This window comes from Diospyros lotus, chromosome 13, assembly GCF_014633365.1.
Source record: "Diospyros lotus cultivar Yz01 chromosome 13, ASM1463336v1, whole genome shotgun sequence".
Taxonomy (NCBI): domain Eukaryota; kingdom Viridiplantae; phylum Streptophyta; class Magnoliopsida; order Ericales; family Ebenaceae; genus Diospyros; species Diospyros lotus.
Genome location: NC_068350.1, coordinates 30,739,541 through 30,758,123, shown reverse-complemented (window position 1 = coordinate 30,758,123; position 18,583 = coordinate 30,739,541). Strand labels below are relative to the sequence as shown.

Sequence of the window (18,583 nt, the reverse complement as noted above, 5' to 3'; positions counted from 1 at the left end):
CCAAGGTGCCTGTCCCTGTCACCCGATCACTGGGATTAACCTTGCCCCATTCTCAAGCAGACCCACCCCATCTTGTCCTCACAGACATAACAATGACACGAATTCAACACCACAATGATATGAAAATCACATGCCATGCACCGACTCTTTTATAGGTAAAAACAGTTGATGTAATATATCACATGTTCAATATGCATATGATACCACAAATACTTTAAGTAAAACCCCTACACGATACAACCCAAGTTCTGGAGGATATAATCACTCGTGGGAACTAGTCCAAACACATGCAACCTAAGCTCGGGAGGGTAGAATCACTCACCTGAACCCACTACGCGCACACCAAACCACTTTCAAGACAAAGGGTAAGACTAGAATCGAACCACTCACCAAAATCTCCAGAAATGATCCTCGGCGCCCCGAGAATAAAAGCCCCCTATCCTTGATGCTTGATTCAAACTAAAATGCGAGCAATTTTATGCAAAAATTCTGAAACTCTCAGCCCCCTTTTATAGACAAAACCAACCATTTCTCGACTAATCACCAGCCAAGGATTGGCCCCCAAGCATCCATTCGCCGTATACAACCTTTCCCAAGGCACCCTCGGTCTTCCCATCCCCGGAAACATGGATTTTCCACGGTGATAGTGCGACGGTTGATTTTGCAATGTTCACACTGTACTTTGGTTAATTATACTTTGGCCCTTTTGTTTCTTTCAAATGCCATTTCGGCCCCTTCCATAAAACCCCTGATTTTTCTAATATTTCCATTATGTCCCACAAGTTCTAATCTTTTTATTTCATCCCCGAAAATTCAAAATAACGTCATTTAAACCTCCATCCGGCAAAATTAGCAAATTACACTTAGACCCGATTGATCAATTTGATCCTAAGTCCTTTCGTTTTGACTCGAGATCACTCAAGGGTTATTCTACATCCACAATCAAAGCCTTACCATGGTTTTGTTGACTTCTCGGAAGTCTCTAATGCTGATTCAATTTTTTAGCCTGAATCGAAACTATATCGGAAATCGTTCTCGATCCAATTTCTTTTTACTCCTAAAATCATGTCTCGGAGTTCTCATTAGTGCTATATCATTTCCTTCAGACATCTAGGTTTTGGGGACCTCCCTACGGTTAATTTGGTTACTCAAAAACGGTGATGGTGTATCCTATAGCCCCATATTCTTCCGAAAAACTCCACTTGCCCTTACGTAACATTCCATTTATAACCTTAAGAATTTCCCAAGTATTACATAATCTCAACCCACAATTGAACTATTCTCCAACTCTCATCAAAATGAGAGGTTTGAACACGAAGTTGGCTTTTGTGAGATACTACTTGGATAATTCTTAGATATTCAATTTCTAGAGTCGATTAATTTTCCATACATAGACACGTTTAAAGAGTTTGGTTGGTGGAATTTCATGACTTTACATGTAGACATCATTGTAGACTTGGTTTAGGTGTTCTATTCAAATGGCAATAATGTCTACAATGGGAGAAAATCTGATAAGAGATTCAAAACCAACATAGGATCAACAGAATTTGAGGTAAACACAAACTTGATCCATAACATGTTTGGTATTCCTGAACGGGGTGAGGGATATTCCACATGAACTTGTAATTATGCAGCGGCATGTAGATTGGTTTTTGAGGATGATTTAATTATGGAGTTTATTTCAAATACTTCCAGGATGTTGCATAATAGGTTATTACACATCATTTGCACTCTAGTTTTAGTGCCAAGGAGTTGCAATTTTACCCAAATCACAAAAGAAGACTCATGGCTCATGCAATGCATTATAGCTAAGAGAAGACCAAATTTGTGTTTATTAATGGTAAATCAAATGATTAGGGCCTTCCCTAGCAAAACAAGGTCATTGTCTTATGGAATGGAAATCAGTTAAGTTATAGTAAACAAAGTTTAAGGATTGGGCGATGTTAGGAGAGTTCACATAAATCTAGCATAGCATCTTAATGCCGTCACTATAATGAGAATAGGCTTCAAGGAAAATGAAGAGGGTGAATGGATAAGAAGTAGGAAAATGAAGTTAGTTGATGAAGACCACGAGGAAGAGCAGCCCGTCACTCATAATGCACCTAGACCTTCATCATCTCAGCCCATAGAAGAAGAACGGTCTCGCGATGATGATCTTCAATTGATACTACATGGGATGGCTAAATTGAAGACTAAGATGAGTATTATATGCTGTAAGAAAGATAAGATGTCTAATCAGCTTGCCTAACTTCTTCCACTCATCTCATCCATACTAGTTAGGCTCCCTGCTCCTGATTCCTCTTCACTTCCTTGTGATCCTTAGAGTTCTATTTTCTTTTTGTACATGATGTTGTTCGCATTTGATATTTTTATGTATATTTTTCTTTGCTTTACTGTTTTTGAATGTATTTTGATGATGTTCAAGAATGTATCCAATGCTCATTGAATTAATGGACTATGTGCATTTCTTGATCTATACAATGTGTCTTAATATCTTATACCTTCCATTGTCTTGTGAATTTTTTTACTTAATGTTGATCCTTGCTCAATGCTTAAGGGGGAGTACATTGTCTAAAATGGAGTACCCTATTGTAAAATGTAAGTTGATCTTTCTCACAAATTAAGGAGGAGTGCTTGATTAAAACCTATCCTTTTTTATTATAACAAAAAGGGAGAGGTAAAGCATAAATTCTATAAACTTTTGAAGAAATTTGATGATAAGGGGTAGTACTTGGAAGTTTTGTCATCATCAAAAAGGGAGAGATTATTCTTATGTTTTTTATATTATTTTGATGATGACATCATTATGTTTTTTTATATGGAAAATGTTTTAATATCATTTGGATTTTCAAATCGTTTAAATATATACATATATGCTTGAAAATGGGAAACATTCTTTTGCCTAAGGATGTTGTCTCAATATTTTCAAATTTATGTAAACGCCTTGATGGAAATTTCTTGAATAATTAACATTTGGAATTCATGATATATTATTTTAAAATCAATTAACTTGGTGTATGATAAAATTTCAAGAAAATTATTTTAAATCATACACTTTTTTTTTTTTTTTTAAAAAGTACAAGGTAAAAATGTCAACCATGTTATGGTAATTGTTGAGCATTTTGTGTCTTAGTCTTTTGAGATGAATACATGAGCAAAATTGTCAACTTTTCTATGAAAATAATCAACTATTTCTAGCCTTTGGCCAAAAACCTATCGACAAGTAATTTCATACTCTTCATTGTATTTATGAAAGTTCAAAATCTGTTGAAAGTGACTGTATAGTGTCAACTTTTACCTCAAATTGTCGACTTATTGTTCAAAACTATCAACTGTTTGTTTAAATAAGTTGACATTCTTTCTAAAATTTTGAAAGGTTTTTTAAAAGCCGATTTGAAATTTCAAATGTTTTGATGGAAACAGTCAACTAATTTAATGTCTGTCGACAGTTTTTTCTCTAAAAATTTAAAACGACTAGTTTTTCAGGTATTAAATGTAGCTCAACGGTCCCATTAACGGCTAATCAATGCTTGGATGACCAAAAAGCGATAAATAGATATTAAAGCTACAAGAGAACAAGCTAATGAACAAGTGCATGTGCTCAAGTATTTGATTCTACTATTCAAGTATTTTAACCTTTCATTTTCATTCAAAGGCACATCTTTGTAACTCTTATAAGTTTTTGAATTTGTATTTTGAGCTTCATTGTAACTAAGAGATTTATCTCTTAGATTCATTCCAATTGTAATTCATTATTGTACTGCTGATTAGTGGTTAAATTTTATAAAAAATTTGTTATAATTATACCCTTTTTTTTATCTTAAAATTGGCTTAAATTAGATATTAATATATATTTTATGGTTATATGCAAGTTTAAATTGAAAAATGAATGAAATAAAGTTCTAAAGTAAAATTTAAAAATAAAATAAATAATAATAATACATATATAAATATATATAATACATATACGTCAATACATGCGTGCATGTAATATATATATATAATATAATCTAATATATATGTGCCATGCATAATACATATATATTTATAATATATAATTTATTAATAACACTCAATTACTTGCTTGCAGGCATAAGAAGGTGGGCTTGGAAACTCAAATTGGATTGAAGAATAAAGAATTCAAACCTAGCCCATGAAGAATTAAAGCCCAGCGCATGTTTAAGGCCCAACTTGAGCAACCCATGGAAGACATCATTTGGAGAAGACCCAAGCATTTTTTTTTATCCTAATGAAGATAAAAAACCCAATTGTAGAAATTTATTTTTTTTATTTTTAAATATTTATTTTATGAGTACTTTATTATGTATGTTTTTTAGCTAAAATTCATTTAACTATAAGTGTGCATTATAACTAAAATCCATTTAACTTTAAGTGTGTGAGTGCCTATTAGATATAATTATGTCTAGTTGAATAATTAAAATTATGTGATTTGTATTGCATCTTGTGGGCTATAAATAGCTCACTTGGTTGCACTTGTAAGTGTGATTATTATTCTTGAATCAAATCTTAGTTGTTTTCTTAGAATTCTCTCTTTGAGAATTGCTTTTGTTCTCTCTTATTTTCTCTATTGTTTTCTCTTGTGATCTTACTTTCTTTCTTTCTTCTCTTGAATTCTTATGTCATTTATTGTTACTTTATTATTCACCACCTAAATGACCGGTTAATTTCTATCTTTAAATTTCTCCAATTTTAATTCCTGTCATTTTATTATCTACTGCCTAAATGGCCGGTTAATTTCTACTATTTTAATTTCTGTCATTTAAATTTTGTTATTTAAATTACGTCATATAAATTCCTATCAATTAACTTTTAAGTGGAGATGAGTAGCTAAATCCAATCTTAGGTTAAGGCAATGACAGTGTTTAACGCCAATGATTCCCAAAGAAAGCTGCGTTTTAAATGAGTGACATTAATTTAAATTTCAGTATGAGTGTGTATTAATTATTGAGAAATCACTAGGTTTGGATTGGAGCGTAAGCCTAACTTAGAGTTTTCATGCTATACATGAGAGTTATTAGAACTGGAAACGCTATCATACCCAAACCCGGATGATTAATTTAGTTATTTTGTGTATTAATTGCAATTGAATTTATGGTAGTTGCTTAAATTAGAATCTCGCATATCATGTATGGGGATTGCTTAAACTAGAACTATCATCATCTCTAATTGCATTTAATAACAAACCCTCATATCTGAAATTAAATTAATGTTGCTAATCTTGTCTGCTAAAAATTGGGAATCAACGGGTTGGTGCTGAAATTGTCTTAAGTCAAGTGCTATCTAATTTCATATCCTCACATTTAGCGTTTATTTCAACTTCTGCCTTACTTTATTTCCTAGTATCTGTTATCTAAAAATCCATAAAAAAATCTTGTTGCCAATTCATCTAAATGCATGTGCGTGTATGTGACATTTTTTTTTCTTTTGCCATAAATAAATCTCTCAATGGACAACTTGGACTCATCTAGAAAATATAAATTTAAATTTAGACTACAACTGTACTCGTACACTGATGAGTATAAACCTTTCACCAAAATAAAATATATATATATATAAAAGTTTTACTGTGTTTTTTTTATTGTGTTTTAATTACAGGGTGAGAATGCAGCTAATTGCCTATCTTGTAAGCTAAAGGGCCTACCAATTTTTGATAAGAGGCTTTGTATTTTCTAGCATTGAGACTAGAGGACCTACCAAATTTTGGTATGAGGATTTAGTGGATATAATTCCCTAACAGGATTGTTGGGTTAGTGCCGAACCACTATAAATTTTGTGCCTCATTTACTTTTTGTTGTTATTTCCTTTATTGTAGGGCTACTTTATTTTCCTTTTAAGAATTTTGACAATATTTTATAATCCACAAGCTTTCACTTATTTAAAAGACAAGTTCAAAACCATTTTCAAGATTTCTTTAAGACCAAAAGTTTGAAGTTCGAAACCTTAACTTCAAAACACTTATTTCAACACGTTCAAAACCATTTTCAATAATTGTTTATGATCAAAACCTTGAAGTTCAAAACCTTTAATTCAAATCACTTATTTCAAAATCATTTAAACAACACTTATTAAAATGAAAAACAATGTCCAGAAAAGATATGTAAAACAAATTGTGATGTTTTGCCTTTGATATAGTTTTGATGATGAAAAATCATTGTATTTTGATGATGTTTATTATCTGATGATGAAAAATCATTGTATTTTGATGATGTTTATTATCTTAATACTCCAAATTAAATGATGCTTTAAGCAATTTCAAATGTTTGTGGATGCGTTGTTTTTGATTTAGGAGATTAGAAAAATAAAGTATTAAATTTCAATTAAATCTCAAAATATTGGAAAATGAAGTTAAAGGCAAATTTGTAGCATTTGTCGACTAAGTGTTAAGTTTTTCTAAGAGAATAATTGACTATGTCTTGCATCTGTCGACTATGTGCCATGCATTTGTCGACTATGCCTTGCATCTGTCGACTATCAGTGTGTATTTTAGAAGATATTTTTTTCATATTTTTGTTCTGTCGATTATCTCATCTCTTCTGTCGATTATGTCTTGTTTTGTTTATAAATTTGTCGACTATTTATTGTCTTTTGTAGACTAACTCTTTTCATAGAAAGCCATAACAGCTAATTTTTAAAATCCCAACGGACACAAACGGCTAGTTTTCTCTTGAAACTTTCGGGATGCTTATAAATACAAATCAAGGAGATCATGAAGAGGTTAATGGATGGCAAATAAATTGATTTGAGCTTACATCTTATACTTATCTGTATTTACCTTAACCGTTTTTTAATTTTCTCTCTTCAAGGCTTTGATATTCACTTGTAATTATTTACTTCAAGTTTTGTATCATTTTAAGAGGCATTGTAAGTAAGAGATTCATCTCTTAGATTCTTTCATATTGTACATTTCTTATATTTTTTAGCTTGTGTAGTTAGAGGGCCTATTTGTACAAGTAGAAAGTTGTAATTCCTAGTCTTGTACTAGAGGACCTATTTGGTTTAAAGTAAGGGGTTTTAGTGGATTGTTTGGAAAATTCTTAGTGGGGAGCTAAAATAGTGGATTAGACTTGTGTTAAACCGAACCACTATATATCTTGGTGTTCTTGTGTGCTTGTGTTCTTTAAATTCTTTTTATTGTCAAACACCTATTCATTCCTCACTTGTTTCACATATCAATATTTCATTATACTTTTATTTGTTTTGAAAAAGATTTCAAAGTTTTCAAGCTATTTTTAAAATAACCAATTCACCCCCCTCTTGGTGTGTGTCATAGGATCTCACAGTTCAACAAATTGCACAGAAATGGCTAATAGGAGTAAAAGCCAAAATAAGGTGAACAAGGCTTCTTGTGCATTTAAATGGAAATGGCCATTGTTAATAGCTCATGTTCTATCACAAAAGCAAGTCAAATAATAAAAAAGTTGTATCCAGACATGATTAACTTTTTTGAAAAAGCATCAAAGATGCATTTATTAAGCCTTAGTTCTTGGCAAGCGACAACAAATGAAAACCTTTGAAGCACGAAAATGGCTTGGAAACGCTATTTTAGCTTTTCCGAATCGTTTTCCATTTAAAAAATGGTGTGTAAATTGTGAAACATTTTGGGGTCGTTTCACAATTTACATAAATTACTTGAGAATGCGTTTCCGACAACAGTTGCTCAAGCGTCACTGACGCACGCATCCCGAAGGGCGAAGCCCCTTTTTTCCCTTTCTTTTTTTCAGTTTTCTTCTTCTTTTTCAGTTCTTCTTTCATTTTGTTTCTGAATTGCTTACTACTCCGGGTGCTTCCTCGTCGTCGTTTCCTCACTTCTGGTTCTTGTCGCCATTCTTTCATTGAAGATCACCTCTCTCTTAGTCACTCACAAACACATCCCAAAGGTCGTCGTTTTGGTCACTCATGCACATATCCCGAAGCCTTATCGTCAGTCATTCACTCGCCACCAATCATTCATTCTGTCTGTCATCGTTGTCGTTCCCTCTGAGGTCGCCACCATCATTCCCTTTGAGTAACCCCTGTGTGTGTGTGTTCATCTAAGTATTTAACTGTATGTATCATGTATGTATGTATAAATTAAAATCAAATCATTTTAATTTATGTAAACCAAAGTTTAGTTAAAATGGATTCTGAGAAATTTGAAAAGGTATAGGCTAATATTTGAAGTCAACGAATTGAGTATTAGTTCAATTGAATAACCCTTAAGTGTTTGGCCTATGGGTGGGCATTGAGCAACTCATTTGCATCCTACTTGTTAAGTTATATAGTTAATTCCTACTTGTCAAGTTATATAGTTAAAACTTGTATTCTGTCACATCTTATCAAGTAATATATATTAATTGGACATTTGTATTAATTCATTTAGATTAAAGAAATATTTACTTATTTCTTATATCAAATTTTAGGGTTCCTATTTTTAAGTTATGGTGGTTTTTCAATGTTACTTTTTTATTTGACCAAGTTAGATCTCAATTATGAGTTTCCAACTTGAGTGAATGTAGATTTAGTTAGTAACAAACAAGCAACCTTCACTTAGGTATATTGTTTATGTTTGAATTATTTTTTATAATTTTTTATATTAAAAATTATATTTACAAAAAAATTCTATATTTTTTAAATTTACATTTGACCCTCATTTTCATTTCTTTTTTTTTAAATATTATTTCTACATTTTCGTATCATATTAAAAATATTTTCTATTTTCATTTTCATGCAATTTAAGTGAACCTTTTGGCTTCTTAAGTTTCAACGGCATTGATCTAATGAAGTTAGGTAGTCCTAGTGAGGCCTAAGAAAGCTAACATCCAATCCTTGCGAGCCACACCACCAAAAGTGGATGTTATCTCCAAGGTTGCCATGTCATCCTAGACCAATTGTGGAGCCTGCTATGGGTCGCAGCACAATTGTAGTCCAATAACTTGGGGCTCTACCAAGTATTGGCACCCCGATTTGAGGAAGGCAAAACATGCCCCCATTTGTGACTTACGCCCCCACCGAGCTAGCCTAGGTACGCATCACAACCCCAAAGCAATCATCCATGATGAGCCACCATCATCGCTTTCCTATATCTCACTAGAGCTTAGGCCAATTAACAACCTCTGTGATTAAGGAACGAACTCGCTTGGCTATTCTTTGATGGCATCACCAACTAGGACATTTAGGGGACGTTTGGTATGAAAAAAGTTTTTAAATTCTTAAGATTCATAATTTTTGGAAATGTTCTTAAAAATATTCGCAAGTCCATGAAAAATTTGGATTCCCAACCCTTTCATGAAAATCTTTTTGTGGGAAAGTTTCTTAAAAATTATTTCTGGAAATCTTATTTCCCAGTATTCTTTTTATAAGAAAGTTGTACCAAACATGGGAATACAGATTCCTAACCTAACATTCCCAGCAATCTTAAAATTTCTCCTGTACCAAACGCCCCTTTAAAAGGAAACCCTCCCAGTAAAAAAGAAATAACTAAATCTTTAGAGCCTTAAGCTCTTATTTGGTATTCTCGTCTTACCCTCGTCCTTATATTTTTTTAAGTATTAAAATAACTTTCCTAGTAAATTTTGGGCACTCATCACCTTTTCTTTCTCCTTCATTATGAACTCATGTTTGGGGCAATCCAAATTGTCATTAAGCTGAGTCATTATATATTAAATTGGTGACCACTATGGTCTAGGCTTGCTTTATACCCATGGTACGCATCCCCTGCAATGCCTACCTTGAAGTTGAGGCTCACCAATCTTTTGGGATTATAAAGAAGTGTGTTATGGTTGACGAGTGCAATTTTGTTCACTCTGGGCGGGTGACTTCACCTTGAGAGTAAAAATTTTATTTTGGTCTCTCTTGTTACTTATCATCTTGTTTCTCTCTTTTTTTTTTTTTTTTCTCTCTGTTGACCCATTGTCGCCTTGCCTCCCGTTGCACAGTGGTGAGGCACTGATAGGTCGATGAGACAGTGGGTTGGTGGCGACGAGACAACGACAAGGTGATGCGGTGGGTCGGCAAGGTAGCGGTGACTTAGTTGTGGTTAGTAAGTCGACGATGGGAGAAAAGAGAGAGAAACGAGGTGATAGATAAAAAAAAGAGATCAAAATGATATTTTTATGTCCAAAATAAAGTGATCTGAGAGTGAACAAAATAGCACTTATGGCTGTGACGGTGTCTTCCTTGACTGGAGCATTCTGGGCTCCTCCTCCGGCAACCTCCTCTGCGGCTAGATCCCCTGAGCACGTGATAGGCATCGGGGCCTACCTGAACGGATGACTCACTAACTGGCACGATACGCATCGCAAGGTACGCGCATGCTGCTGTGATGTAGCCCTGATGTCATGATCAGGCTGCTCACGATTAAACTAACTTGGATTTTACTTGGGGATCTATATATTACATTAGAATTAGTGACTTGATTACCGAAAAGACCAAAATAATATTACAATCAGTGGGTCAATGGGGACCCAACAACACTCCTCCTCACGACCCATTGAACACGCAACTTCCACCCTTCAAGCATGTGATTCACAAAAATAAACAAATAATATATGCAAATGATGTGGAGTTAATAGGTGAAGAGCTCGAGCTTGTTTCAAGCCCGGGCAAAGACGAGGAGTTGCTTGTTGCTCATTTAGTATTAAATGTCAAACCAAATTTGAAGTGGGTGGTATCAATTAAATTAATGTAATGTAGTGTGTGTTCTTAGTAGTTTGGGTATCTATACAACTCGTAACTCAATTTAATTAATTGGGTTTGAATTTATGATTTTAAATTTAGAATCAACTTAGTTATTAGGGAGAATGGAAGCTATTTAATTTAATTTAATTAAGATTTGATCCATGAGGTTGAGTCCAGTAGTGCAAAGTACTGAATAAAAGAAAGTGAGGGTCATCCCATAAAAATAAGAATAGAGATAATTTATTCTCGCTCGAATATAATAATGAATTTATCGATTGAGAACGTTATCGTCAAACTAATCGAATTTTATAAGAAAAAAGAACGATCAGAAAGGGTAGAGAAATTTTTGTGTAAATATTTTGATTTTTAAGTTAAATACTAAAAACTTAAATATCGTATTAAAATTAATATCACGTAATTTTTTTATAATGAGAGGTCATCTATTTATTGAGGGGTATTGCAAAAGATAAATAATTAAATTAAGATATTCTTAAAGCACAATTTTTGTTAAACTTATAAATTTGGGATTTAATCCATGAGATCGAGTTCAATATTGAACAAAATAAAAAGAGAGCCACCTGTAAAAGTAGGAATAGAGATAATTTGTTAATTTATTTTTTCTTGAACATAACAATAAATTCATTAATTGGAAACATCCTCCTTAAACAATTTAGATTCAGGAAAAAAGAAAACGATCAAAAGCGGTACGAAAATTTTTTGCATAAATACTTTAATATTTAAATTAGACACTAAAAATTTAAATATTGTATTAAAATTAATATTAAAAATATAATTTATTTATAATGAGAACTTATCTAGAAAGACATTGCAAAAGATAAAAAATTGAAGCGAGATATTCTTAAAGAAATTTATAGATTCGATACTTTCGTTATAATATCACTAATTTATTTGCTCTTTAAACTCAATGAAGATAATTTTTTTTTTTTTTTTGGGCCTCAAAGCTGATTGTCTTAAACAAGTAAAAGGCCAACAAACCCTAACCACCACAGCTTAGTCAACCATATTCCCAATTTGCACGCTGCACCTTCTTCACCAAGTTTGACCATCGCCTAACCCACTTAATTTATCATTTTTCATTTATTTTTTATATATCTAAATAAAAACTAAACAAAATATATATATATAATAAAATAATAATTATTTAAAACAATGTCGGTCCCCCCAATTTTTTAAAATTTTCCATTTACCCCCTTAACTTTTAAGGATTTTCATTTGCTCTTTATACTTTTCAAGATTTTTTTATATATTGCCATTTCTTAAAATGTTTTTATATGCATCATGCGTCACGCAATATTTAAAATTTATTTATAATTTTTATAAAAATAACTCTTAATATCTTATAATAAGAAAAATTAAGTGTAATAGTTTTGTAGACACATAAAAGTACATATAAGATTTTATTTTATTTTTGTTTTTAAACATTATATTTATATATCAACTCTTTAATTTATATGCAAAGAATAATAGTAACTTATTATATTTAGTTTATTTGCATGAAAATCCCTATAGTTTAAAAATATATTTAGAGATTCTCATAATTTACTTTATTTGTTAGACATTCTTTTCGTTAATTTCAAAAAGTCACTAAATAAGGTATTTATGCAAAAAAAATTATTTTTAAAAATATATTTAAATCACATGAATTTAAAAATATCATTACATAAGATTTTTAAATAATAAATATAAATAACAATCAAAAAGAGAAACTTTACAAGTAAATTATCCTAATAACAATATACAGAGGTGATTTGTTACCCGTGTCGACATAGACATGCAAAGGATAGGGTGGGGCCCATGCACCCCTTTGAGTTTGCTCGCGTCGGGCAAATGATATGTTGTCCAATACGAGTAACATAATATTTTTTTTAATAAAATAATACGTTCTATTCTTAAATTTTAATTAGACATGACAAAATAATAATTATTAAATTACGATATTAGAAAATAACAGAATGTTATATTACATTCAATATTTTCTCGGCTACTTGGCAATGGCGGTCTGGTAGATGAGACGAGCAATAGACTCATTTGAGAGAGAGAGAGAGCTTGATGGTTTGTATTTTTCTCACCGACCTTGGTGGAGCAGTTGAGATTAATTCACGATTCGATAATGGTGATTTTCTTTTCAGAATGTGGTTTGCCGGAAGCCTAACAACTTCGTTCTCTCTCCCAGAGGGAGAAAAGTCATCGAGATCTGTGTCTTTCCGTGCGGCGTTGGCTTGACGAAGAAGCTGAGGAATTTTGGTTACGAATTTCATGATAAAAGTCTTCTTCACCTTTGAATCCGAAGCAGAGAACAATGCCGTTGGAGGTTAGAGCGGAAAATGGAAATATATATGCCTCCGCTTCGTCCCTCTCTCTGAGCTTCAATTAGTTACTGTTTGCGGAGCTTTCTCTCTGAGTTCGCTTCGGATTTCCACACCTCTGTCGTTTTTACCTCCAGTCGCGAGTTACTACTCCAGGTCTCTCTCTCTCTCTCTCTCTCTCTGTTTATGCATACATATATAACAAATATTATTGTTCAACTGTATGTTGGCAATTTGCATTCTTTAATTTGGTTTGGTCGGTTCTAGTAATTTCCAGAGCGTCTTGTTGAAGTTCTCGCTCGCCTCCACAATACGTCTTCGTCTGCGTCGGTCTTAGAGCTAAACGAGGACGATAAGTGTCTCAATTGAACTGAATTCGACGAAAACCTCGGTTCTTGACTTGTTTGAGCTTGGACAGATTTTGACACATTCAATTGTTTTTCGCTGACTGTACTTTTCGACGACTAGGGATTGGAACTATGAACAAAAATGCGGTATGGTTTTTGGCCACCCCTTTTTAGTGAATCAAAGGATTTCCTCCCTCCTAAACACGATTAATTTAGATTCAAATACTTGAAGAGGAGAGCTCAAACTTCGCTGGTGCATTTCTGGGACCTGATGAGATTTTTTCTTAAAAGAAGGAATGAAGAAGAGCTAAAAGTTACTAAATATAGATAATAATAATCAGTATGGAACTTTTTAACCCTACATTCTTCGTGGTGCAAATATATTTATCAATTCAGCAACAAATTGGCCAGAGGATGCAGAAGTCTTCAAAATTAGTGAAATCGAATATAACTGGTGGCCGAGACTTGGGACAAAATTGTACAGTAATTGGGTTTGAGTTGAACAGTGAAGTCATTCTCCAGTTAATATTTCTACTCTGTTCAGCCTATAGTTACTTTATGTCCCTTCTCTTTTCCTTTTCACTTTATTTCTTGTTTAGTTTCAGAGGCCTACAATGCGGCTGTTCCATGAATGGAGAGTTATGAGCATCATTGAATTTCTGTATTTTTCTGGCTACATGGTTTAATCTATCTCCAGATTAAGCAATGACAAACAGAACTAGTATTATGCTAGAGCGTTACCCACATCAACCACAGAGAGAGAGAGATCGTCATTTGGCTTCTTCTTTCCTTTCTTACAACCTTAATTTTTGAAATTATTTATTTTTGATGGCCTATACCTTTTAGTGCTTATATTGTATTGGGTCAAGTTTTACTTGCCAAGGTAACCAAAGAAAAAGAAACTGTTTATGTTAAAAATCTTGCTCAGTAACAAGGCCAATTATTACTTCACACATTATATATCTGCCCGGAGATATCAAATTTTAACTCAGAAATGGATGATCATTTCTTCTCCTATATTTCTTCCCTTTTTCCTTTTGTGTGGAATTCGTATGGCATGGGAAAAGTATTGAAGAATTGACAGCCTGTTAAATTAGAGTAACTGAGACTGCAAGGTACAAATAATTGCGTAGGACAAATTGCTCGCTCTTTTCCTTAGGTTTTGAGAGCCAGGTTATGATTTCTCAAAATTTATAGTAGTGTAATTTGTGTAATCCTAAATCTTCCAGCAAATCTCCATTACTTGTTAATATTCAGAAGAAACAGTAAGAGCCATAAGGAGGCTTAATGTGAGTAACCTTCCCCCAAAAAAGTTTTACCTTCTCCCTTTTCATGACTTAAATTCAGAATAATTCAACCTTATCAGTTATGGTAGGGTTCACTGACAATTTTATTCATTCTTCCTGGGTATAGAAACACAAATTTTAGCTATTCTGTGCTTTCCATTTCAATTGAAAACTTTAAGACCACGATCACCTTCAGTTTCCTTTACTAGTTAAGGTTGATAGGGCAGGTGCCATCTGTTGTTTTTTTCTTGCATTGTTATTTATGTAGTTGAGAAAATATAGGGCAGCAGCAAATTTTGCTGCTATTTCATCTTTCTTGTTATTGTTTCATAATTGACTGGTAAAAATTCTAAGTTAACTTTCTATTTATTTTCAGATTCTGATCCTATAATGCCTAGTTTCTCTTGAACAAAGCTCTTGGGCAGTTATGATTCCAATTATACTGTTAGCATACAACATAGAAGTGCATCAAGGAGAAAAAGAACTTTCATTGTTTAGAAAATCATTCTTTTCATCCAGTGCATTCTATTTGCTTCCTGATTTCATGAGAGGATAATGTAACTACGGAGCATTAACCTATTTCAATCAAGCTTTCTGCAAATTGGAGAAGAATTCATTTCTTTCGGATGTAATATGTATTTACTGCTCCTTTTTGTTTTTGTTGTATGATCAGCTACAATTGTTCCATGGTGCTAGGAGGAAGGTAAAAATGATTAGTAATGTTACATGGCTGTACCAGGAGAACTAGAAGAATTGCTGACACTAGACTCTTAATGATCATCCCCTTCCCAGACAGAAGCCAGAAGATCGTCCATGAAGCTACACAATTCTTCCGCACCATTAACTGTGCTCTTATTCCTTTTTCTTGTCTCACGCACCATTGCTGATCTCAATATTGACAAACAAGCCCTCCTAAATTTTGCTGCTGTTGTCCCACATAGCCGAAAAATCAACTGGAAATCCAGTTCGCCAATATGCTCCTCTTGGGTTGGAGTGTCATGTGACCCAAATGGCACTCGAGTAATTGCTCTCCGGCTCCCTGGTGTTGGATTATATGGTCCCATTCCAGCCAACACTCTTGGGAAGCTTGATGAACTCACGATCCTTAGCCTCCGATCCAACTTCCTCAATGGTAGTCTTCCATCTGATATTCTTTCCCTTCGTTCCCTCCAATCTGTACACCTACAACAGAATAACTTCTCAGGTGATATTCCTTCCTCACTCTCCCCCAAACTCAGCTTTCTGGACCTCTCCTTCAATTCCTTTACAGGCAACATTCCAGACTCAATTCAGAATTTGGCGTACCTAACTGAATTAGATCTCCAGAACAATTCCCTCAGCGGACCCATTCCCCTTGTCAATGCTCAAAGGCTTAATCATTTCAACGTGAGCTACAACCACCTGAACGGATCAATTCCATCTTCCCTCCAGAAATTTCCTGTTTCCTCTTTTGAAGGAAACTCTATGTTATGTGGATCACCACTAAACCAGTGCTCCATGAGTCCCTCACCCTCTCCCTCTCCTTCCCCAGCTTACTTGCCACCGTCTCCTTCTCAAGCTTATTTTCCGCCACCTCTTTCCCCAAATCACTTGCCAATCTCACCCACATTCCCTCCCCACAAACAAAGAGCCAAGAAGAAACTGACTATGGGAGCTATTATTGCCATAGCAGTTGGGAGTTCTGCCGTGCTGTTTCTTGCTGTTCTTATGACACTGCTACTTTGTTCAAAGAAGAAATGTGGAAGTGGTAGTGGCGTGCAACTAGGGAAGGCCCACAGTGGTGTAAGGAGTGACAAGCCTAGGGAGGACTTTAGCAGTGGGGTGCAAGTGGCTGAGAAGAACAAGTTGGTTTTCTTTGAAGGCTGTTCCTATAATTTTGATCTTGAGGATTTGTTGAGAGCCTCTGCTGAAGTTGTGGGAAAAGGGAGTTATGGAACGACTTATAAGGCTATTCTGGAAGAGGGAACGACGGTAGTTGTAAAAAGACTGAAGGAAGTGGTGGTTGGTAAAAGAGAATTTGAACAACAAATGGAGACAGTGGGAAGGGTGGGAAGGCACCCAAATGTTATGCCTCTCCGTGCTTATTTCTACTCTAAGGATGAGAAGCTTCTGGTGTGTGACTACTTGCGGGGTGGGAGCTTATCCTCCCAATTGCACGGTATATTACTGATTTCATTTTCTTTCTTTATGTCCTTTTACCTAATTCCCATGTTGTAGATCTGCTATCCATGAAACATGTAATGAACTCTAAATCATTTTAAAACCTCCATTTGATAAACCAACTATTTTGAACCAATAAAAGAGCATCCACTGTGCATTGACTCCTTGCTTTGCAAATAGGCTATTTCCACAACTCAAAACACATAGTCTGCCATTAGAAGTAACCTTACAGCTGCTGCAAGAGCTTGCCCTAAACTAATTTGAGCCCATGTCTTCATAAAATGTGCATTTGAGGAACTTCACCTAGTTACGAGGATTTCCTCTTGAAATACATAAAATGAATACGGGAATCTTCAGGTATATAGTGATTACTGAGCACATTAACATTCTGGTAAGTAGTGGCTAGTTGCTATATGAACAATATATAATTGATGGATTATTGTTTTTCATTCATTGTAGTGGAAGATATACAAGGGCACGGGTATAGATTCTACTGTTGAATACAGACAAGTCATATTGCAACTAAGACTTTTAGAATTGGAGAAATAGAAGCCCTTGGTTCCTGAATCTCTCTGCAAATTTAAATTGCTAACAAATTGCTCCTGTTTCCAAATGTTTGTGTTCCAATAACTACAGGAAACAAGGAGACTGGAAGAACGCTCGACTGGGAATCCAGACTCAAGATTTGCCTCGGCGCTGCAAGGGGTGTTGCCCATATTCATTCTGCTGGTGGCGCGAAATTCACACACGGAAGCATCAAGTCCTCCAATGTCCTCCTTACCCAAGACCTCCGTGGCTGCCGCATTTCTGATTTTGGCCTAACTCCTCTCATGGGCCTGCCAACTATCCCACTTCGAAATGCAGGCTACCGAGCCCCCGAGATGATTGAAACCAAGAGGTCCACTCAAAAGTCAGACGTTTATAGCTTCGGTGTTCTCCTCCTCGAGATACTGACAGGCAAAGCACCGGCACAGTCACCGGGCCATGACGATGTGGTTGATCTCCCAAGATGGGTTCAATCTGTTGTTCGAGAGGAGTGGACAGCCGAGGTGTTTGACGTTGAGCTGATGATGTATCAGAACATCGAAGAGGAGATGGTGCAGATGCTCCAGATTGCAATGGCCTGCGTTGAGAAGGTGCCGGAGATGAGGCCTAAGATGGAGGAGGTTGTGAAGATGATTGAGGACATCCGGCCATCTGACACCGACAACGGGCCGTCGTCAAAGGATAACAAGTCAAGAAGCCCAACCCCTCCGACATCTTGGTTACTGTAACAACAAACTGCTGCTCTCTACTTCTTCTAAGGTTAGTATTGAACAGTTCTTAGCTCCTGTCCTACAGCGGCGTGTATCCAAATTCTGCTGCAAATTCTTTCCAGAAACGAACCATGTTTAGTTTAATTGGTTTCCATCCTCTTGTATCAATTTCAATGAGCATTTATTCCCTGGTTTTCTCTTCGGTTTTATTATTTCTGTTACTAATTTTATCGATCTGAGTCTGAGACCTTGTTTTCATCACTGTGGATGCTTCTCTATTGCCTTGGAAATGCCCTCCCAAACGTGTTATGATGCTTCTATTGCCTCGGAGGTAGCATATCTTTGCAAGCAACTTTACACGTGCTTTTTTTTTTTTTTTTCTTTTTTTAAAAGAACTTAACTTAAACTTTGATTTTTTAATTAAATAGAGAGACAATTTAATTATTTTTAAGTAGACTTGTTCTCTCATTAAGCCATCCACACATAATATATGATGTTTTTCGCTCTACAAGAGACGTATTTGCGCATAC

At 34.6% G+C, this 18,583-nt stretch overlaps 1 protein-coding gene across 2 annotated transcripts; it reads left to right on the top strand.

The window, feature by feature from the left end:
* Positions 1–12,706: 12,706 nt before the first annotated feature.
* On the top strand, positions 12,707–18,297 carry LOC127789272 (probable inactive receptor kinase At3g08680). Of its 2 annotated transcripts, XM_052318139.1 has the most exons (4): positions 12,707–13,160; positions 13,272–13,498; positions 15,311–16,795; positions 17,434–18,297. In XM_052318139.1, exons 3-4 carry the CDS (start codon positions 15,451–15,453, stop codon positions 18,069–18,071), a joined length of 1,983 nt encoding a protein of 660 aa, XP_052174099.1. In that variant the 5' UTR covers positions 12,707–13,160; positions 13,272–13,498; positions 15,311–15,450; the 3' UTR covers positions 18,072–18,297. The 2 variants fall into 2 exon arrangements, with proteins under 2 accessions (XP_052174099.1, XP_052174098.1); XM_052318138.1 differs by lacking the exon at positions 13,272–13,498.
* The last annotated feature ends 286 nt before the right edge of the window (positions 18,298–18,583 follow it).